The sequence below is a fragment of the Phocoena sinus genome, chromosome 16 (assembly GCF_008692025.1).
Source record: "Phocoena sinus isolate mPhoSin1 chromosome 16, mPhoSin1.pri, whole genome shotgun sequence".
Classification (NCBI taxonomy): Eukaryota; Metazoa; Chordata; class Mammalia; order Artiodactyla; family Phocoenidae; genus Phocoena; species Phocoena sinus.
This window is the reverse complement of record NC_045778.1, coordinates 20944764-20966560: the sequence shown is the minus strand read 5'-3', so window position 1 is coordinate 20966560 and position 21797 is coordinate 20944764. Positions and strand designations below refer to the sequence as shown.

The 21797-nt window shown below is 38.7% G+C and overlaps 3 protein-coding genes and 1 pseudogene across 16 annotated transcripts in view; 2 read left to right on the top strand and 2 right to left on the bottom strand.

Moving 5' to 3' along the window:
• The window catches only part of RUFY2 (RUN and FYVE domain containing 2), a 54688-nt gene extending 49736 nt beyond the window's left edge, over positions 1–4952 (top strand). For 4 of the 5 annotated variants that reach the window (XM_032608805.1, XM_032608808.1, XM_032608804.1 and 1 more), the window contains 2 exons: positions 2693–2770; positions 2862–4952. In XM_032608805.1, the coding sequence (XP_032464696.1) occupies positions 2693–2770; positions 2862–3005 (222 nt within the window). In that variant the 3' untranslated portion in view covers positions 3006–4952. Of the gene's footprint in view, positions 1–2692 lie in introns of all 5 variants that reach the window. The other variant, XR_004346269.1, reaches the window with a different exon arrangement.
• LOC116742066 lies at positions 2233–2351 on the bottom strand (annotated as a pseudogene).
• A 295-nt stretch (positions 4953–5247) lies between the features above and the next one.
• HNRNPH3 (heterogeneous nuclear ribonucleoprotein H3) lies at positions 5248–17062 on the bottom strand. Of its 9 annotated transcripts, none has more exons than XM_032608814.1 (10): positions 16525–16722; positions 11350–11484; positions 10685–10823; positions 10033–10172; positions 9444–9530; positions 9042–9157; positions 7881–8016; positions 7055–7150; positions 6887–6979; positions 5248–6497 (listed from the first exon to the last, which is right to left on the bottom strand). In XM_032608814.1, the coding sequence occupies exons 2-10, from the start codon at positions 11459–11461 to the stop codon at positions 6421–6423; spliced, it is 996 nt and encodes a 331-aa protein (XP_032464705.1). In that variant the 5' UTR covers positions 11462–11484; positions 16525–16722; the 3' UTR covers positions 5248–6420. The 9 variants fall into 9 exon arrangements, with proteins under 9 accessions (XP_032464705.1, XP_032464706.1, XP_032464711.1 ...); XM_032608815.1 differs by having other exon boundaries at positions 16544–16690; XM_032608812.1 differs by having other exon boundaries at positions 5252–6497; positions 9988–10172; positions 16525–16771.
• PBLD (phenazine biosynthesis like protein domain containing) overlaps positions 15669–21797 on the top strand; it is a 36804-nt gene continuing 30675 nt past the window's right edge. The window contains exon 1 of one of the 2 annotated variants that reach the window (XM_032608825.1): positions 15669–15987. The gene's annotated coding sequence lies outside the window, so the exon portion shown is untranslated. Of the gene's footprint in view, positions 15988–16826; positions 17072–21797 lie in introns of those variants that run through there. The other variant, XM_032608824.1, reaches the window with a different exon arrangement.

The following is a 21797-nucleotide window of genomic DNA, read 5'->3' as shown; positions in this document are numbered from 1 at the left end:
ATAGCCATTTGTTTGCTGAGCAGTAGCTTGCTCCCTTCTGGTTTTGGCTCTGCTTGTAAACAGCTTTGTTTCGTTGAGGAAGCTACTTCAGCTGTCTGGGTGTCAAGTTTTCTTATTTGTAAAATGAAAGTTTGAAGGTGCTGATCTCTGAGGTCCCTTCCAGCTAATACACTAGGCTTACCGTACAGTGTACAGCTTTTCTCTTTGGGAGAGGGGCAGGGTAAGTTCAGTCAAATTAAAATAAGTCTGGAAATAAAGTTGGAAGCTCAACCCTGATGTCATAAGGTTACTTCTGAACCAAATGATACTGCTTGGAAATCTGCTGCACATCAGGCTTTCCATCCCTTACAAATATAGCTGGGCAGGAAGCAAAGTTGCTTCCACTAGGTGGCTTTGGGACATTTGTCAAATCACTTTCCTTTTTATGGTGTTCTTCAAGTTGGATTGAATTATCTTTACGGCCCCATCTTGATTTAAAAGAAAATTCCACGATTCAAGTCATGTGACTCTGCGGGTGTGTCTGATATGAGCTGTCTAGGTTTTTCCCTTTTCTTTTCTTTTTTTTTTTTTTTTAAAACCTTCACTTCTTACAATCCTGTGTTCGAAGGAGCCTTAGACTGCCTGAAGTGCAGTAACCCAACACCATTTGTCTTACCTCTGCTATATCAGATAATAGCTGCTGGTTAAGACTGTGAAATAAAAACAGCTGATATTAACCTTGTGACCTTGATCTGTGAATACTTAGTCCTTGTCTCACTTTCTTCAAAGAACTCTGTCAGGTAGAAAAGGCTTTCAAGACAACTCAGGCTTTTGAGAAATATGTCTGTGGGCTCTTCTGCTTGGAAGACTTTTCTCTCATTAGCTGGTAAAGGTCTTATGCCTTAGAGGTACACTGTTGTAGGTGGCACTTGTTCCATCTCCCAAGTGGTAATCAGATATACTTGGTTCTTTGGAAGCAGTGGCAATGTAGCTTAGCCTGGGCTGTTTCTGAAAGGGAGATGTGATGAGATTAATCAGAAGCAGAGGACTCTTCTTTCACTTAGGTCTTCTTGAAATAAAATGGGCACAACCTAACAAAGTTGCTTTCACAAGGGAAAAAAAAAATGCTTTTTCTAGCCAAGAGCTTGGTTAGTTAAGAATGTGTCAAAATTTTCCCTCCAAATTCTTCAATAATTGTTTTCAATTTAAATCAACGACAACAACAAAGAAAGAATGGGTCAAGTTAGAAATTTTAGGTATCAAGTTAACTTCCCACCTGTTCGACACTACTTATATTTGCCACTAAAGTTTACATAGTAACTATTAAATTTGTGAGTTACAGAAGGTGAGGGAAATTAATAGCAGTGTAGAACTGAATTTAAGGTGAAGTCTTACCTAAAATAACAAAATCAATCATCTGATTTCCAAAATCTCTTCAAATTTTGTGAATTTGCTGTATATAAGGTATATATACATAATGCCAGACTCATGCATTTCACATAATGAAAATTTATCCTTCAGTGTTTCTGGACTGGATATTCTTTAGGGTTCTTTCCTTTTTTTTTTTTTTAAGTGTAAAGGGTTTTTTTTTTTTAAATTATGTGTAACACAAAGTTAAGTCAATAAATTTTTAAGGAATTTCACATGTTCTGATTCTTTCCACTGCCAGTTACCTTAGTTCCTCCAAACTCATAGTCTTCAAGATAAAATAGCCCTTTCAAAAATAAGTTATCATGTGAGTCAGCCCACAATTCTTTTAGTTAGGCTTCTTTGATCTCCAATGAAATATGGACACACTTCGGGCTTCCTGGTGGTGCAGTGGTTGAGTCCACCTGCCGATGCAGGAGACACGGGTTCCTGCCCCAGTCCAGAAGATCCCACATGCCACAGAGCGGCTGGGCCCGTGAGCCATGGCTGCTGGGCCTGCGCGTCCGGAGCCTGTGATCCGCAACGGGAGAGGCCACGGCAGTGAGAGGCCCACGTACCACAAAAAAAAATATATGGACACACTTCAAAATTCCCCTCCTGTAATCTTTGGGATCCAATTTCCTCAAGTGATTTACTTTAGGACCATGTTTAGTGTCAGGAGATGGATCTTCCTGGTTCTGAATTTGACACCCTCTAAAAACGTATTAGGTTCAAATCATATTCACTCCTAAGCCATCACACCCTAGAACAGTACAGATCATTGGGATATGCCAATACCTAAGATAAAAAGTTTGACTGTTACGTTTTTCATAGTTTACTTGGCAGCTCTGTTTTGTAGTTCTTTCCCACAGATCTAACAGGTAGTTCTATGAGTAAAGGAAACCACACAGTTAATCTATGAGGCATTTCCAACGATGTAGGTTTACTAGGGTTCTTTCCTTAAAGAGAATTACTTTCCATAATAGATTTTTGTTAAAAACATTTGTCATGTTAATGTTCAAATATTCTGTTGTAAAGAGAATAAAATGAACCATGACCCAGTTTCACTATTTATCAATATATGGCCAACCTTGCTTTATTTATATTCAACCCACATCCCTTCTTCCTCACCCAGATTATTTTGAAGCAAATTCCACACTTGTTAAATCTACAACTATTTCAAAGAAAAGGACTCATTTTTGGTTAATCTACATATCTATTCCTATAAAATGCTCTTAGTTGAAAATATTTTCACATGTAACTTTGTTACCAACTTGAGCATTAATATTTGTATTTTTCCTACTAGGGACTGGTTTGGTTGAAAGACAAAGAAGCAACACATTGTAAACTTTGTGAAAAGGAATTCTCACTCTCTAAGAGAAAGGTAAGGGAGATAGGAAGTGAGTCCAAAAGTTATGTTGCAAATATGGCTAATTTTATTCAAAATTTTTTTCTCTGATTTTTCCATTTAATAGCACCACTGTAGAAACTGTGGGGAAATTTTCTGTAATGCTTGCTCTGACAACGAACTGCCTTTGCCTTCTTCACCAAAGCCAGTACGGGTTTGTGATTCCTGTCACGCATTACTGATTCAAAGATGCTCATCTAACTTGCCATAATACTCCAGAACTAAATTCTTATGTATGAAAAGTACCTACGATGAATGTTATGTATGAACGTGTATACAGTGTATTCAGACAGTCCCTCTTAAGCAGCTTTCAGACAGCACTGGTACCAGTTTTACTGTCCACATATTCAACTCACGGGAATTATAAATTGTATAATTTGACATTTCCTCCCCCACTGTAATTCAGAAAGAATTTGATAGGGCATGCTTTACAGTAACTTTATCCTATTTCCTGATGTAGTAATCATGTAACTCTTTTCTTAATACCATTGAGAGGTCAGATAGCATAGCTAACACATTTGCCTTATTTTGTAAAGACCTTAAAAATAGGGCTGAATTCAGATTGTTTTATTCTCCAGATTGTCAAACTGATATTTGATGGTGCCTGTAATTTTCTTAATGCACTTTAAAGCTTCACAGTTCTGAAAAATTGGAAATGCACATTTTAGAAGCATTTATATTTCAACACATTTTTCATTACCATGGTAAGATTTCACAATATTTATTTGCTCTGCCTTCCTCTGCCCATTTTGCGTTAGAAAAGGCCTTCCTTCTCTAAAAAGTCAATGTGACATTTGCTGATAACTTTCAGATAACAGTGCGTTACAGAGGTATTATTTTGCCTGAAAACTTTTTATTTTGAAAGTAAGTTAAAATTCCATATGCACTTCTTCGGGAGGACTCACACCCCCTTTGAAAGTCAAAACATAAACCCTTCCCCAGAAAAAAAATGTAGTAGCAGGGATTACAGGCTGATTTGATTCTCGCCTAAGCATTTAAGAAGTCTAAAGTGCAATAAAACTTTGCTTTTAATATGACAGTCTTGAGTAAAAAAATTCTGTATTATGTTTCCATTCCACTAACTTTTAGGAAGCATTACACTGTAGCAGTCTACTCCTACAGTATATGTACAGAATAAAATATTTACCATTTACTGAGCACCTCCAAGCCAGGGCCTAGGGTAAAGATGTAGTTTCAGCCCTGCCATTAAATTCATATTTGAACTATTTAAAGCATGAACGTCAATAAACACTAATCCCTGCCATAGCAAGAATTTAATCCAGTTACCCTTGTATAATTAACCATTTGAACAGCCTCACCACTTGGGGTTCTACTTTTAAGCCTAATTTAAATCATGCACTTTAAGTCTGAGAACCTTTTAAACATGTCATAGGTATCTACATTACTCCTAAGAGCATTAATGAATCATGGCTACCTCCCTCCCCGCTAGGATATGGTTGCTTATTCTATAGAATTGTTTCCTCAGAGTACATTCTTCCATTGAAGTTTAAAATTATTTAACTTTCTAAATTGCCAAAGTATGAAACCATTGTTTTACTTTCGGATTTATCTTCTCCCTAATCCAGTTTTCAGTGTTCAGTTTGAACTGACATACTGATTTATAGGTGGTCCTTAATGCTCTGATAGGAATATGAGACATGAATTATATTCTTGGAACTATTTTGTACTGATGGGATTGGATTAACATTTTTATGATTGCTGAAAATGAGAATAAGCAAAAATGAAAAGTTTCTAATACTGTTTTTTATAACTGCTTAAATTTAAAATGTGATTTTCTTAAATTCCAAGGCTGGTTTCATTCAACAAATAAACCACGATTTTTAGTCCCCCTTTAAATTCTTTGCCACTCAAAACTCATGTCATCACCGTTGATTTGGGCTGTTTGTAGGCAGGCTTTTATGACAGTAATACAAGTTGCTCCATTTTGTTTTGACTTTTATCTAGAAACCATTCTACTTATTTTGGATTTTATGTTACAGAACTGTCAGTTTGTACTTTGTGAACTTCACATACCATTCCCTCATCTAGGAGTACTACCACAGTAATGCTATCATGGTGCCAAGGAATTGTGATTGTAATTCTTCTATCCACAGTTTTAAAATGTGAATTTTATATAAATAAAAGATCTGAAAAATTAGCCCACTTTAGAAGGCGTACGTTTTAATAGGGTAATCCTGGGGAAATAAAAGCACGTCATCTTTTTTTAAAAAGTGGTATGAGCCTAGTACTTAAATAGGTAATTAAGGGAGTACAGGCAATAAGATGAATCACTACTCCAGTCGACAGGCTCCACTTACATTATCAAGCTGCCTTCTCTAACAAGGAGAAATCATTCCTTAGTCACTCTGTCTAATCTTCAATTAGACACAGTACCTTCTACCAATTTGATTTATAATCAGTAACTGACACAAAGCATTCTAGGACAGACGCCATTACTCTTATCTCCCACAATGATATTTATTACATTAATAACATTTCTAGCAAAAACAAGTAACAAGTTCAATAACTGAATTCACATTGACAGGTTTCATTTTGATCCATTAGCCAATTTGGAAAAAAGCCATATTGATCAAAGGGATTAAAAGTAAAAAAGCACCTTTTCCTTGCTACATATAATTTTTTAACACAATGGCTCTAAAACTCCAAACATGTCATCAGATGCAAAATCCAGTCGCAAGACTCTCAAGACATGGACTTGTGTCTTACATTTTTTTTTAAAGTAGTCATCTATACAGTTGTTATTAAAAAACCATATGCTTTAACTATTGGGCTGGAAGCTGAAAATACATCTGTGAGAATTAATTATACTCCATGGTAAATATCTTTGTACTTGCACTGAATGCTCATGTCACTGAGAACCTTAACTTAGTCTAAGACATTTTGAGAACTTACAACTATCACTTTTGGGAAACATTTTTTTGGCACGTCAGTCAAGTGCTGAGGGGATTTATTCTAAAATCTAGGGCTAGAATTTAAACTTTAAACACTCCCATCTGCAGGTAACACAATTATGAATATTCATATAGCCAGATACCTCTTAGATCATTAACACTTCAGAGCTATGCCTGATAAATGACTTTTGAAAAAGAATATAGAATTAGCTGAATTTATACTCCTGAAGCCACCTAAATTCATCTTTAAGGTTTTATATTTACAGTATTGTCAAGGAGAAATTATTAAAGAGTTACACTAATTATTTTCCAAGCTCTATTCTAGATGTCTGCTTATTAAGACTTGTAGTTTATGCAGAGGTGAACCACTGTCCTCTAAGATTACACTAAACTACTTCTTGTAGAGCTAATAGTAAAATACATCAACCCAAATCTTATGAAAGCAGCACATCCTCAGGAGTAGCTAGTATATAAAAAGTATCAACATCAGTGGTTTGAATATAAAAATTTATTTTTTTAAGTCAAAGTATGCAACAAATAAAACCTACAGAAAACAGATTTTCCCATCACAATCTGTTGCTTTACCAAATAATAGTTTGAAAACACATTCCTTCAGTCATTATAAAGTTCTTAAAATACAAAAGAAATTAAATCTGTAAGAAAGTCTAGTAGACCAGATGCTGTTGTCAGGACTTTTATATCGGTGGTTATGCTTCAGTACATCCCACGCCATCCACCTCCACTCATGCCACCTTGCCCATAGTAACCGCCACTGCCTCCACCACCACGGCCTTAGGGAAAAAAAGACATTAAGAACCGTTTAGAAGATATAAATGCGTAAGATATTAAAAATATACACAACATTGTAAATCAACTATACTCCAATTAAAAAAGAAAACAAAAAAAAAAAGGGACTTCACTGGTGGCACAGTAAGACTCCACGCTCCCAATAGAGGGGGCCCAGGTTCAATCCCTGGTCAGGGAACTAGATCCCACAAGCATGCTGCAATTAAGGAGCCAGTGAACCACAACTAAGGAGCCCACCTGCTGCAACTAATAAGGCCCAGCGCAACCAAATAAGTAAATAAATATTTTTTTTAAAAAGAACAATAAATGAACTTTAACTCTGCACCACATAAGGGGACTAACACAAACTGAACCAGAGTAATCAGACACTTACCATAACCACCCAGGCCATCTGGAGTACCATATCCTCCACTGTAATTGTTCCCCATTCCCATTCTTCCAACAGATCCATAGCCTCCCTGATTATCTTTAAAAAAAAGAAAAAAAGTTTGAGACTGATTGCTAAGTGTCTAAGTCAGCTTATTTTAAAAACTTTACATACCCATTCCATCTCTGCCATAGGCTCCCATTCCAGAACCTCCCATTCCAGAGCCGCCTCCAGGAGTTGAATTCAAGAAGAGTTCAATGTATCGATGTTCTTTAGGGGAAAAAAAGTAATGTGGGAGAAAGGAATGATGGATCAAATTTATCAGCAGAAGTGTGAAAAGGTTGAATGGCTGATACTAACTTGAAAAAGTATGCTTGCAAATTCCTAGTGGAGTGACAAAGTGAAGGCCAGATAGGACTAAAATCTAAGTTTTGTTCAAACTGTTTAAGCTTGAACAAGTAACAAGTGTTTGACACCTCAGTTTCCTTATCTATAAAAGGGCTGACATTATTTTAGAACCTACTGGTATATGTCTTAAAAATATATTCCAGGCCCATTCATAGTATTGAATTAGAATATTGAGGGTAGCTTGAGGGTAGGGTCTGGAACAACTTATTAATATCAAATGACTGATGTGTGGCCAGATTTGGGAATCACTAGTGGAGTTGAAAATTTAATGGCTTAAAAACAGATTTGATGACATGCAGGAATAAGTTACCCAAGTTATCAACGAATACGTTAAACAATTTGCAAATGGCAAGAAACTCAGGCAAGTACAAAAAACATACGTATTTTTTTCTCTTTAGTAACTTAAACTCTAATAATCTGTCAAGTATTAAGAGTCTGAGTAAACTTCAATAAAAAGCCCCCTAGGAAGCCACTGAAGTCTGAACTTATTAGAGGCCACATGGTTTCAGGCCCCAGACTGCTAAGAGTTACCTACAGATCCCAGAACCTCTTACATTTGAGGAATCACAAATAAGAAAGTTATACCACTTACGCATGTTATTCTTATCTTTAGACATGGCAGCTACTGCATCTTCATGTGTCACAAACTCTACATCTGCTTCTCCTGTTGCTCTGCCATCAGCTCCAATATCAATATGCACTCGGATTGGATTTAGTGGTGAGAAGAACTAAAGAAAACACTTATTTTACTTTTCTATATAAATTATTGAAAGCCAATTACCACACTTTGGTTTTAAGTATATTAAAACAAATGCAAAAGAAGAGATCTCTTTTAAAATAAGCCAGAGGATATTAAATTTAGAAAACATTTCTAAGTTAGAGAATAGTTTACCTTAAACAAATGAAAAAGCCATATTTTCCTTACTATACTGAGAGGGAGAAGAGTAAGCTCCCCTAGCCCACTCCCAAGAAAGGTATTTCAAAATTGTTTGAAAAAAGTCACCTGAGACTGACATATGCAGAGAAATTCGGTGTTAAATGACTCAGAACAATGGAGTTTGATAAACCTACCCACTGTATATGCAGAGCTCCCAAAATACATCATTTAGTTCTAATCACAAGTTAACCAGATTTAAGTGACCCCAAAAGGCACCTGGAACTTAGTCCAATTGGTTCTCAGTAAGATCAACAGCAAAATTTTTCTTTAAGTGCTAGCTGATAAATAAACACCCTCAGCTTTGTAGGCCACTGGGTCTCTATCACAACTACTCAGTGGCTGACTTGGCCCCATGGGCCAAAATTTGCCGATTCTCTAACCAATTTGAAACAAACCATTTTCAAATCAGTAATAGCAGCATCTACTACCATTATTTTCAGTTCAATTTCTGATTATCACATAAGCCTAGAAAGCTAAACCACACCACTAAAACTTACTGACTTATCACATATTTACAACACTTTCAAAACTTGACACAAGGAAAATCTTCCAGTCAGCACCACTCTGCTCGTCAGTCTTTCACGAATTAACTGGACTTTATAAATGTAGCTTTTAACTTGCTTGAATCCTATGTAGGCTGGCACACAACAGACACACATTCATCAACTAGTGAAGGTAAGGACATATGTATTTTCCTTTTAAAGGGATTTTTGACATTAAAACTAAAACGACAAAGATGAGTACATTAAAGAGTTTTCAAATTTTAGAGACTATGATTATGCATAAAGTAACTAATAAATTACCAAAATTACTCACATTAGCGATGTCATTTTCAGTTGCACGGAAAGGTAATCCCCTCATATGTACAAAATGACCACCATGAAAACCTGAGCTTGCATCACCAGCTCCACCATAGCCATGTCCTCCCATACCTAGAGAATAAGATTTCCAAAGATTATTTCTTCCCTATACACACCTTTTCCTATTTACACCCCTTTCTTTGACAATCCCAAGAAATCTTAATACTTACAGTTGTTCTAAATATCAAATGGAGAATTTTCCTGTAAGTATACATCTGTATAAAGCCCTATGCAGGAATGCACTGAAATATGCCTGAGTTGACTTTTGTATACAAGTCACCTATATTACCACTAAGTGCATGTAAAGCAAATACTGAAATTCACCTAAAAATGACTATGTCTTTAATATATATTTTACCTCTTCCATCTCTCATTCTGTCATCAAAGCCATCATTTCCATAGCCATAATTATTATAGCCACCATAGTCATCAAAACCTCCATAACCTGTGTAATTTAAGGAGAAATACACGAATAAGCTTTGAAGAGACAAATTCTGTAATCCAGTTTACAAAAGCATGTTTTGTGGCAAGCAGTCTGGCAACTCCGCCCTCCCACAAAGTTTGCAACTTCCTACTTAGTGCATATGAAAAAATCAGTTAACACTTAGTGGAAATTAAAAATATGAAAAGGATACATTTAGACATCAAAATTAATTTTCACCCTGATGCCAAACAGAAAATGTCAAAACGTAACAATCTTTAAAAAATTTTTGTGTTAAGTAAACCAGGTGCCAATATGTGCATCAATCAAGTCCCATAGCTGGCCATGGGAATCCATCTTTTCATGAACAGGTTTTAAAACCTAGTAGGTACTGAATTACTGCCATTTCTGTATTTCTTGACAAAGTGTCAGGAACATTAAGAAAATGACAACAGAACCTTTGTTCATTAGATACACATACCACCATCATATCCATCACCTCCTCGTCGCATTCTGTCATACATACTTCCACGCCCAGCTCCATAATAACCCCCTCTTCCTCCTATTGGTCTATCATATGGTCCCGGTCGCTGGCCCAGCAATCTTCTTGGTGGATCATAAAATCCTTTGATTTCACTCCTGCTACTTCTGAAGATCTCAATATACCTATTTGAAAATGGTTTAAGGTACAGGTTTCAGCATAAACGTACTAGAGTAAATAAAATATTGGGCAAAATGCAGTAAGTTTTTCTACATCTAGATATAACCCAATTTAAATTGCCTAAATACATCAAAAGTTAACATTTTTTACACCTACAAACTTAAATAATTAATATTTAAGTTTTACATACAAATCATTTGAAAACAATTCACAAAATATAATTTTAAGCTTGTTTCCTTTAGTATGTAATAGGTGTTTAGAGAAAACAGGTGATTATACAAAAGCATTTATCAACAACATCCTACAAAAAATGGAAACAATCTAATTTTAATTTAAGCAAACTATTATAGCATTAATTCCCCACCCAAATCTGTAGTTTCCAAGTTAAATTTAGATAATTATCAATTCTTTTAAACTACCCCAGAAAAATGTTACTGTTACCCCCCCATTTAAGCAATAGTGACCCACAACCCCCAAAAATAAAAATTTAACACCATCCCAAACTCTCCATCCCCACCTGTGCCCTATTCTTTCCTTGTGTTTCCCCAGAGCATTTTCTGCTATCTCCTTTGAAGCAAACTGCACGAAGGCCTCCCCTGTGCTTCTCCCCTGGTAGTCCATCGTCAATGTTATCCCATTTGGCACGATTTCCAACCCTTTAACCCAAGGACAAATAACCCCATCAAGGGGAACAGTGTTAAAGGCTGAAACATTCCCATCTGAATCAAATATTTAAAACAAGTCTAAACAAAACAAAACAAAAAAGCTTAGTTTTCCCATCACCCCATAATATAAAAGGAAGATTTTTTTCAAATATTATTGGATTACATAAAAATTTCTCTGCGACCAACGTCTTTTAAAATTACACACACACACTCTAAAAGCCCACCTAATATTACATGGAAAAAAAAAATCAAACTTAACTACGCTCCATATGCTAATTCATGATTCATTTCATCACACATAATTACTCTCAAGTTTATTGCGTATTGGCTAGGTTTTATATATTTTTAAACATTCTGTATTGAATATTAACTGGAGCACATTTCGTAACTTAATACATTAACCCAGATATACTCAAATCAAGAAGTCCCCCAAACAAATGGGTTTTACAAATTAAAAACTGAGCAATAGAAATATAAAATTAAAATACTACTAAACTTTGACTAATACTAGAGGTACCTTGAAAGAACTGAACTATTTCCTCTTTGCTGCAACCAAATGGCAGTCCACGAAGTCGTACTGTCCCATCACTAGCGTCATTTGGACCATTATGTTTCATAACCCAATCCATCTCAATACCGTTTGATTTAAATGCTATAAAAAATAAACAAGCACATAAAGCAGTCAATCAAAATACACTCTTGCCAGAGGTACTGAAGAAACACCTCTCAGTGGGTGCACAACAAGAAATGTTAACTATGGTTCAGTGACTTCAGTGACAGCATCACGATACAACGGTACAACACCTTTCTATTTGGGGGTAGACAAAAAGACTGCGAAAAGGCAGTGAAACCTGAACCCCCCCCCCCACCACCAAAGTACTGAATTTCTAAGTATCAAATATTATATATTAACCAATTTTAAGAAAACTTACATAATTCCACCATCAGTCTTCAAACTCTATTTCTTCACCCTGTCATCTTAATGTCAACTCTAGCCTCTTCCTCACATCTCAAATTTTCCACGTTTTATTATTCACTTGAATAGTTATGCAAATTCTTTAAAACTTAATTACCCAAAAGTTGTATATAGTACCATCATTCATTCACAGTAAGAGCCTAAGTCACAAGTACAATGAGTATCCTCCTTTGATGTTGGAAAAATGGTATTAAAAGTCTCAACTTAATAGATGCACTATAATTCTGAACACACCAAATTGTTTTCGAAGGGGGAAAAATTCCTATCTGTGTTTAAACCTGATTTAAACACTCCCCAAAAGCAAGTTTTACAATTACTGAGTTAATTAGGCTGACTTTTAAAACTGAGATAAAAAGGCACTCAAAAGTGAATGGCTTTCAGTTTTTTGAAGCCACCTGTTTAGAAATTATTGAAGACAGTAATATTAAAAACCAGTTTACTCACTACTTTAAACAGAACTTTAAAAAAAGTAATGCAATCACATTCAAAAAGTATTAAAAACGGTACCAGACACCCTCATTCCCCCCCAAAATAAGAACCCATCCACCAAATTCCCTTCCCAAGAGACAATCATCTTTTCTTTTAAAATTCCCGAACATTTTAAAGAGGTTAATGCAGAAGTCCTTCAGCTGCAGAAACTTACCACATCTTATAAATTTCACTATGCAGCTGTAGGAATCCTACTCACCTGAATATTTCAAACCTTTCCCTCACCACCTCCTCCCCTGTAAACAAAACAATTTGTTCACTTGATTCCTTTAAGCTTGAGGATTATATTTCATATAAACAGTATTCACTAATATTTAATTTCACACAATGTAATTATCAGTGCAACTGTTAGGGGTAGCATCTCAAAAGAGTAAAATTTTTTCCCTAGAATCCACACATTTAAAACAAGCTAATGTAGAAATTATCCAAATGTGGTTATTAAGCAAATACCTCTGGCATACGAATCACGTGAATCACATCTGGTACTTGTTTCCCTATTTTTTTTGAACGCTAAGTGCCACTCTAGGCACAGATGTTCAAAATAGGAATGCAAATTTTTATCTGACATTACAACTAATTATTATGCACAAAAATAACTGGGAAGAACTTTTAAGAGAAAGGAAACCCTGGGTTTGAATCCCTAGTCTGCCACTCACTGGCTACTTAATTTAAGCAAACTACTTAACCTCTGCATTTAACTGTAAAGTGCAGCAGTGGTACTTATACCTCACTGGACTGTTAAGGAATTCGTGCTTGGTCTGCAACATGGTAATCATTCAATGGTGGCCATTGTTATTGGATTTTAAGGGGCCCTGTAAAACTAATGAAATAGCCCACAAACAAAATAACTGAACCTTAAAGGATAGGAAACCACCCTGAATCTTGAAAGGAAATAAGGACTGTTAACAAGTCTTTTTCAAAGTCAACAAAGGCTTAAGTTTTCAAGTGTCCTTAGGAACTGTCTAAAGCAGAGAGAAAGAAGAAAAAAAGGGGTCTCTGGAAATGTTTACTAGGATATGTGATTAGCTAGACAATTAAAAAAATAGCTCTAGAGTCACCCTGAAAGTAGACTTGCAGAAAAAAATTGAGACATTTTGGAGATCTTTATCGTTTTCTTAACAAAAACTGTCAGCAACCTAAAAACTGTTTTCTACAAAGGGGAATTTAAGAACAGAATAGGAAAAAGTAGGGAGACTCTAACCTCAAATATTAACTTCCTCATGAAAAACTTAAGAACTTCGAAAAGCCAATCTAATCTGTTGTGAAAAGACCGTAGATATGGTGGTTTTATTTCATTTAGAACATTCCTTTTTTTCAACGTAAAGGTACTGTTTCAGTAACAAATACCAAAAACAAAAACTGACGTATCTTTACTATAAATCTTATTAGCACTTTCCAAGAAATACTAGGCAAGCAAACTAGTTCTGATTTTTGGATCAGCCTATATCAATGAGACCTATATAAAAACAACAAACATAGCCTATAAAAAAATACCAAGCTGTTAACACAATTCTAAATCAGGATAAATTAAGCAGATTCGGAAGACAAACTATTTTATAGGGTGACTTTCCATCCCATGTTTATGAAGAGTACACAACAAAGAAAGCCATACTCTACTATCTCTTCAAAACTCAAAATTTGAACCTAGAATTCTATTTACAAAACAAAACCAAGACGAACTCTAAACACATAAAAAAAGACAATCTGCTCTAATACCTTAATAAAGCTGTCGGCAACTACCTAAATGGCATTTCCTAATTATTCAGGATAATCCACCTCAACCTTTCTTCGTAACAGCGTCATGGCTAATCACAATGCTTTTTAAAGAATTCCTAGTGTTAGCACCAATTAAAATACCAGCAGTTGAAATACTAAAATAACTTCAGTCAGTTCTATATGAGATTTTAAATATAATTTCCTAAACATTATGCTAAGTGAAAAAAGCCAGTCACAAAAGACCACATGTTGTGTGATTTTAAATGGGTGAAGTCTATGGTATGTGAACTGTATCCCAAAGCTGTTAAGAAAAAGCATCTAACAGAGGCCAAGAGATAAAATTCCTTTATAACATAGAGGCATATACTATTTTCCTAAGTATAATACATACAGTAAGAGTTTGATGCATTAATAACTTTCTAAATGGTAGTCCATTGCTGCTAAAAAGATGAGAAGGAACTTCAAAATTTGGTCAATAAGTGGTGATGAAATGCTTAACATGGTAATTTTACATCATTTCCCTTTCACTGTGCTTGCTCCTTAACTGAATTTTTAATTTTTTTTGGCCACACCATGAGGCATGTGGGATCTTAGTTCCCTGACCAGGGATGGAACCCGTGCCCGCTGCATTAGGAGCGCGGCGTCTTAACCACTGGACCGCCAGGGAAGTCCCATCATTAATTTCAAATAAAAACAAAATTAGAGACACCTCTAGTACCTAAAGGTGGTGAGGTCTCTAAAATGATCAAGTTCTTCTCTAGAACAATGTTACCAGCCACTGCAGTTCAGCCAAGAACACCAGAACACAGTTATTAAAAATATAAAGGCAATTAGATGGATTTCCAGATTATGATGCAGATGAAAAAGAGGGCAGAAAAAAAGGTTTCTAGAGTAATCCAATCAGGGAAACTGTTACATCACATACTAGGAAACTAGTATAGAAAACTCTGGGCTGTCTTTTCAAAGTCCACAAGAATCATAAAACATCTTCAACAACAGGAAGAGTTTTTTGTTTTTAAAGCTGGAAAAATAGCCTGCCTGTCCCTTTTGTATGGTCTTCAGTGAAAATTACAGAACCAGTTCTCCGACTGTTCTAAGGACCGAAAATCATCACAGCATCACATGACTGAACTTGCAGTTTGTCTTTCTGTTGAGCAGGCTTATTTTCTTGGTCAAAACGTTACTACAGCCCTACACCAAATAGAAAACATGCTTAGCTACCAAAAGAAAATAAATCCTAACTGTATTTTGAAGTATCTTACTTCTACAGCCTTAATCCCCAAACAATCTCTGCAGAAAATCCAACCCTTGGAGATTTAATCATTCAATTCCTATACACAGTTTTGCCATCACTGATTGTGTTTTAACAACCGTTCCCCCAAAATAAAACTCCTTACTTAAATTCTAACCCAATCAATATTTACCAAACTACACAAAACCACTGCTAAACCATCCCACCCCCGCCCACAGGTTCCAAAAGCCTGGTTCCACAGTTCACTGGATCCAGACGACCTATTTGAAATAAGTCCATTTCACATTCCTATCTGGTAAGTCACCCGCTTTTCTGCTTACAAAACAATTACCCACAAAGTCTTTCGATACGTTTAAGAGAAGCGTGGAAAATAAAACCCTTTGGAAAATGAGTACGTACTCTTTTCGAAGTTCCAAATCTGGACTATAAGGGCCGGCTAAGCGTCCTTTATTCCGCCCCGGAGACTTTTCGTTTATCTAGCTGCCCTAGAGACCAAAGAGCTAGGGAGAGTACGCCCCTTCCCCCCCTCCCCGCCCGGCAGCCAAGCCTGGCTTAAAAACCTTCGCCACCGGGCGGCGGAATTACAAAGGAGGCCGTCTGGCTCCTTTGTCCTGGATTTGGGAGTTGAGCGCCTTCGTCGCCATTGGCTTTCCTCCCCCAGCTCCAGCCTCTCTCATCTTGGGAATCTGCGTCAGAAGTCACTCGCAGTCCCGCCGGCCCAGGTAGCCCAGCCGAGACTGCGGAGGAAGGGAGGCCGCGGTGGGAGGCCAGGCCCATCTGGCGCCATTTCCATCGGGAGCGCGCCCGACGGCCCAGATCCTCCCGCCGCCCAAGTGCCCAGCCTTTCCCTGCTCGCTTCCTTCCCCACCCTCATCCCTTCCACGGACCTTTAACCACCCCCCGGACTTATAAATCAGTTTTCGGAAGCTGAGGGGCAAAAAACAGAAAGAGAGGAGAAGGGCGGGAAGCTGAGGTGGCCGCGCCGCCGTACCCAAAATGGCGGAGGCCAAACCAGCAGGGAAAGGAGAAGTGCTGGATGACCCCCCCACTTCGGGACTCGGTTTCGTTCACTGAATTCCACCTGAGTAAACCCTCCCCCCGGCAGGCCGCCCTCCTTGAAGTGGGAGATCGCCTAGGAGGCGCAGCCTGGCCGCCTCCGAGCGGCGACCTCCACACTTCCCCCCCGCAGCCCCACCCCCTCCCAGTCGCTCTTTCGTCCTTCTCCCGACTCCGCTCTCGAAACCACCAGCCCAACCTACCCCCTTTTACTTCAGATACCCTGTCGGGCGACAGTAGCACCGACTCCGGTGCTCAGGGGGTCCGGTCGTGAGCAGGGAGAAGTCGCCCGCCCCGTGCAGCGTTCCCACAACGGTTCTTCCAACCGTCTCCGGCGGCGGCAACCGCTAAGGGAGCTGCGCAGCAGAGCGACTGGCTTGGGGGGATGGGAGAGAGCGAGCGAGGAGGAGGGGGTGGAGCGAGAGCGAGGAAGACCGGCAGGCCCCACTCACGCGAGACAAGAGAGTCGGCCCAGCCTTGGAGCGGACGGCAGGAAGTGCGCTTGCGCGTTGGTGGGAAGCCCGGTTGTTGGGGGGAGAGGTGGAGAGGAGCCCGGAGGTAGTCCAGTTAAAGAAAGAGGTTGCGAACTCCACCTTTTTGCTTCCCATAAAACTATCAGATCCTCAGAGGTCACCTTTCTGCTCTCTCGGGGAGGATGTGAAGAGGCAATAGTGGTCCTGTGTTGCAGGAACCGTGGCGTCGGGGTTTGGAAAAGTTCTCTGCTGCTCTGGCGCACCAAGAACAAGTTCGGTAAAGGCCCCGCCCCTACCTCAGCGTCACCTGCGTGGAAAGGGAGCCACGTGGTTCGGCTGCCAAACGTGGGGAGGGCATTTCTTGTCCACCATGTTTGCATTATGCGGTAAAAATAGTAGGGCTTCTCAGCTGGGAAGATACAAGAGTGTCCACCAGGCCCTGATTTAGGTTCTTGGGCTGGGGCTCCTTCCCCCGGCTTTGGCACTGCCGGCCCAGCCGCCCCAACGTGGCCCTCGTTGGGGGCGAGGGGGAGGCTGTTCATGCTTGAAGTTTCCCTGCAGATCACTCCTCGCTTCCTGTTCTCGCTTTCGCATTTTCTCTCACCTGTAATGTCTCCCATTTTGTAATCTCAGTGACCCATCAGCCGCTTGAGGCACCCGATTTCGGGTTGTTTTCTGAATACTGCTTTGCATTCTTGAAAATTGCGCGAACAAGTGACGCCTAATAAATAATTTTTGGTTGTGCAGACTCGCATACCACCGAGGTTCCTAGTGACAGCTTTTAGGGAAAAACAAAAACAAAACCCAAAAAACAAGCAAGTCTAATTTCTGTAAGAGTGGAGGGCAGTCCTGGTACCGAGATCAATGCAAGTTAAAGTGCAAACGAAGGAACGTATGTCAAATGCGAGGGAGAGAAGGAAATGAGTTAGAGTACACGAATGTTCCCGAAGGTTGCAAATGTGGACGAACCTAAGTTGTATACCTTCAGTGTCCAAAGACTTTGTACTTTGTACTACAGGCACTAGGAAGCCCGTCGAGAGTGGGATGAGGGGGCGCAAGGGGTATTAGCAGTGGAGAAGCTTGAATAATTTCTTTCATGAGGTTTGCAGTGTGTAGGGTGGAGACAGGAGGCCAGTTACCGTCATATAATGGAAACTTCCATTTCGTGGCTTTAATTCATTCTCAAACCTGCGTAAGGCAAGTGTGCGACAGTAAGAATTGTCTGGGTCATAATGCCCTACTGTCTTTCTTGAGACCACTCCCTCAAAATAACCCTTAGAGAAAGGGAGAAGGGGCAATGTCATCATTTACAAGAGATAGAAAAACGAAACTGGATAATGTAATAAGGATAGCTCACAATTATTGAGAGCTTGCTTGAGCTAGGTGCTGTGCTCAATTCACTGACTCTTTGTAACCCTGAAAAATAATTATTATTATCCCTGCTTTACAGATGGTATGCCTGAGTTCTAGAGAAATGTAAAAAGTTGCCCAAGGTCATACACCTAGTGGCAGAAGCTAGGATTTAAACCCAAGTGGTTTTTACTCCAGGGGCTTAGGGTCTTAAAGCACTATGTACCTACCTGGGGATGTAAATAACCTTTAAGGGAACAAACATCATTTTAGGCCAAATGAAGTTACTTCTTTTTTTTAAGAAGTGGATCTTTTTTTTTTTTTTGCGTTACGCGGCCACTGTTGTGGCCTCTCCCGTTGCTGAGCACAGGCTCCGGACGCACAGGCTCAGCGGCCATGGCTCAGGGGCCTAGCCGCTCCGCGGCATGTGGGAGCTTCCTAGGCCGGGGCACAAACCCGTGTTCCCTGCATCGGCAGGCGGACTCTCAACCACTGCGCCACCAGGGAAGCCCGATGTGGACCATTTTTAAAGTATTGAATTTGTTACAATATTGCTTCTGTTTTATGTTTTGGTTTTTTAGCCCCAAGTCATGTGGGATCTTAGCTCCCTGACCAGGGATCGAACCCGCACCCCCTGTATTGGAAGGCGAAGTCTTAACCACTGGACTGTCAGGGAAGTCCCCAAATTGAAGTTATTTCTAACTAACACTGCAGTTAGCATCTCTGGAGACCTGCAGTTAACGGTTTATTGGCTGGAGACTTTTGAACAGGACTGAAACTTGGTATCTTGGTGTCTGACGCTGTGAGGGTGTCGGGGGAGCTTTCTTTTCTCTCTCTAATAATTGCTTTATTAGTAAGACTCCAAGCTCCCGCTTCAGGTGGAGTTCTTCCCTGGATTCAAATTACATCACTACTTTATCCTTTCTGTCTTTCAGTCTGATTTGGTAGATGGAATTCTGTAATCCCTTTTACCCCTTGCGTGAATTCAAACAATCTGTTTACTGCCTGAATGAGTTTGGCATTCTCTCCACATATTTTTATTGTTGTGGGCCATAATCCTAAAATCATTCTTAAGACTTTTCACCACCAAACTGCAATGCTTTCTTTGTTTTTTTGGCCACATTTCGTTGTATTGGGCATTCTGCTGTTTGCCAGTGTGAATGCTTGGGAAGGACTTGAAATTAGCACATGCATGCCTTTGATTTTTTTATTATTACAGCAAGTAGGAAGTTTTGAGTTTAAAAAAAAGTGTGTTATATAGGGGTAAACTTAATTTTTATTTGGCTTCCTATTTTATTACTTTTCTCAAAAAAAAAAGTCTATCAACTATTCTCATTTGCAAGTTGAGTCCTGTAAGGCTTGGTGAGATTGGCTCACCATTGCTCCAGTGGTCCGTACTGAATTGTTTCCAGATTGGTCTCTGTGGAATTGTTTCCATAGAGATGGTTAGAACTAAGGACTCGCAGCTGCTTTTTTTTTCTCTCTCTCTGTCTTCCTTTTCGTCATTTCAGTGCTTTCCTATTACTACAGCGATCAGAGGGACCCTGCACAGGGTCTTGTTAGAGGCCAAAATGAGAGAAGAGATGAAAAAGGAGAAGGAAATAGAAGTACCCACACGGCCCAGAGGAAAACAAGACAGCTAACACGTGATCCTGATTATACCACCAGATGAAGGAAACAGGAAAATTCCATGCAGAGCCTGAAAAAGAAAGAAAGAGAAATTGAAAGAGACTGTACTCTTTTGGGGGAGGGAAGGCATATTAACTAAAAATTGGCTAAGATAGTTGTTCACATACCACCACTGGCATTCTGAAATAACGTAAAAACTGGATTACAATATTTTTATCTACAGGAAAATCAAATAAGCTAAAAACGTAACAAACCCACAAATAAGTTTCTAGGAGTGTGTCTAATTAAGGTAGTTAATGCCTTTTGAACACTAAATCTGTCTTACTAAGGTTTTGTGAAATGCTTGTTCTTTGATTTATATCATATATATCTACTCTCTTTAGAAAGCAGTAGTCTTCTCCATCATGATTCAAAATTATTTCTCAAGACAAGACTTAATTACAGTTTACATTCTTGATACTTGTTTGTATCTTCAAGTCACCCTAGTGTTCATTCTGGGATTAGGGAAACCAACAGGTCTCATCCGATTGGAATAATTACTAAGTAAACAAATCGCAACTTAAAAGGAAAAAAGCACCCAGCACACTTTCTCTAATTTTTGAAAATAATTAAAAGTGTTGGGGCTTCCCTGGTGGCGCAGTGGTTGAGAGTCCGCCTGCCGATGCAGGGGACGTGGTTTCGTGCCCCGGTCCGGGAGGGTCCCGCGTGACGCGGGGTGGCTGGGCCCGTGAGCCATGGCCGCTGAGCCTGTGCGTCCGGAGCCTGTGCTCCGCAACAGGAGAGGCCACAGCAGTGCGAGGCCCCCGTACCGCAAAAAAAAAAAAAAAAGTGTTGAACATTATTTCTGTCCCAGTGGATTGCTGTGAAGAACAGGGAAAGCAGCTACAAAAGATAGCTACTTAAGGAATTTAAGTCAAACTATTGTACTGCTTTTCATATTTTATAAGCACATTGATAACTTAGAAAACACTGTACCGTTAAGAGTAACACACCATTCCCCTCTCCCCCCACACATGATTTTAAGCTTCTGAGTGGTAGATAAAAATATGTTTCTTCATATATGTACCTATGCCTCTTAGTGTACAAATAACTATGGTTATATTGGGGGTGGAGGCACTTATTTAAGTAACTAATTTTCACCACAGTCTAGCAAAGAAGACCCAGCAGAGATGATGAGCTCTTAAATTAGAACAATGGTACTGGGATAGATATAAGAGGATGTCTTTGAGATATTTAGGAGCCATTATCAGCAGGATTTAGTGATTGATTAGAGAAGCTGTGGATGGATAGTAAAAAGTCAAAGATGAGTTATTTTTGGTTTAGGGTTTGATGGTGGGGATAGTAACTGACATAGGGAATATAGGACTTGAGTATACTGATTTTGAGGTGCCATATACAATCCAAGTGGATGTGTCTAGTAGGAAATTAATATGTGCTAGGATATATAGCTGGCATTCACCAACGTATATTTTGCTTTTACATTCTGATAGTTTAGGGAGATAGGCTCAGGCTAGGTAAATTTGGTCTAGAATCTCTTGTAAAAACTGGAATGAGAACAGATTAATTTACAATGAGGAATAATGAGAAATATAATCCAAACAGATTGACTGCATCTTGTCCCTATGTTTTGCAGTGGCTGCTTCTGAATATTATATATAAAAAAATTATACTTTACAAGTAAGTACTAGGGTTGTAATATACAGCATGACGACTATAATTAACACTACTATATGATGTATGAAAGTTGTTAAGAGAGTAAATCCTAAAAGTTCTCATTACAAGGAAACATTTTTCTTATTTTGCTTTCTCTTTTTATTGTGTTTATAAGAGGTGATGGATGCTAACTAAACTTCAGTAATCATCTCAGAATATATATGTCAAACTATTATGCTATATACCTTAAACTTACACAGTAATGTGTAACAATTGTATCTCAGTAAAACTGGGGGAAAAAAAATCATGCTGGGGCTTCCCTGGTGGCGCAGTGGTTGAGATTCCGCCTGCTGATGCAGGGGACGCGGGTT

Coding starts and splice junctions, on each gene's coding strand:
- HNRNPH3 (XM_032608813.1), bottom strand. CDS start 11,461: ATGGATTGGGTTATGAAACATAATGGTCCAAATGACGCTAGTGATGGG. Junction 10,824..11,349: donor AATAGTTCAGTTCTTTCAAG/GTACCTCTAGTA, acceptor CTTGGGTTAAAG/GGTTGGAAATCGTGCCAAAT. Junction 7,151..7,880: donor TAAAGATAAGAATAACATGC/GTAAGTGGTATA, acceptor TTTCCCCTAAAG/AACATCGATACATTGAACTC.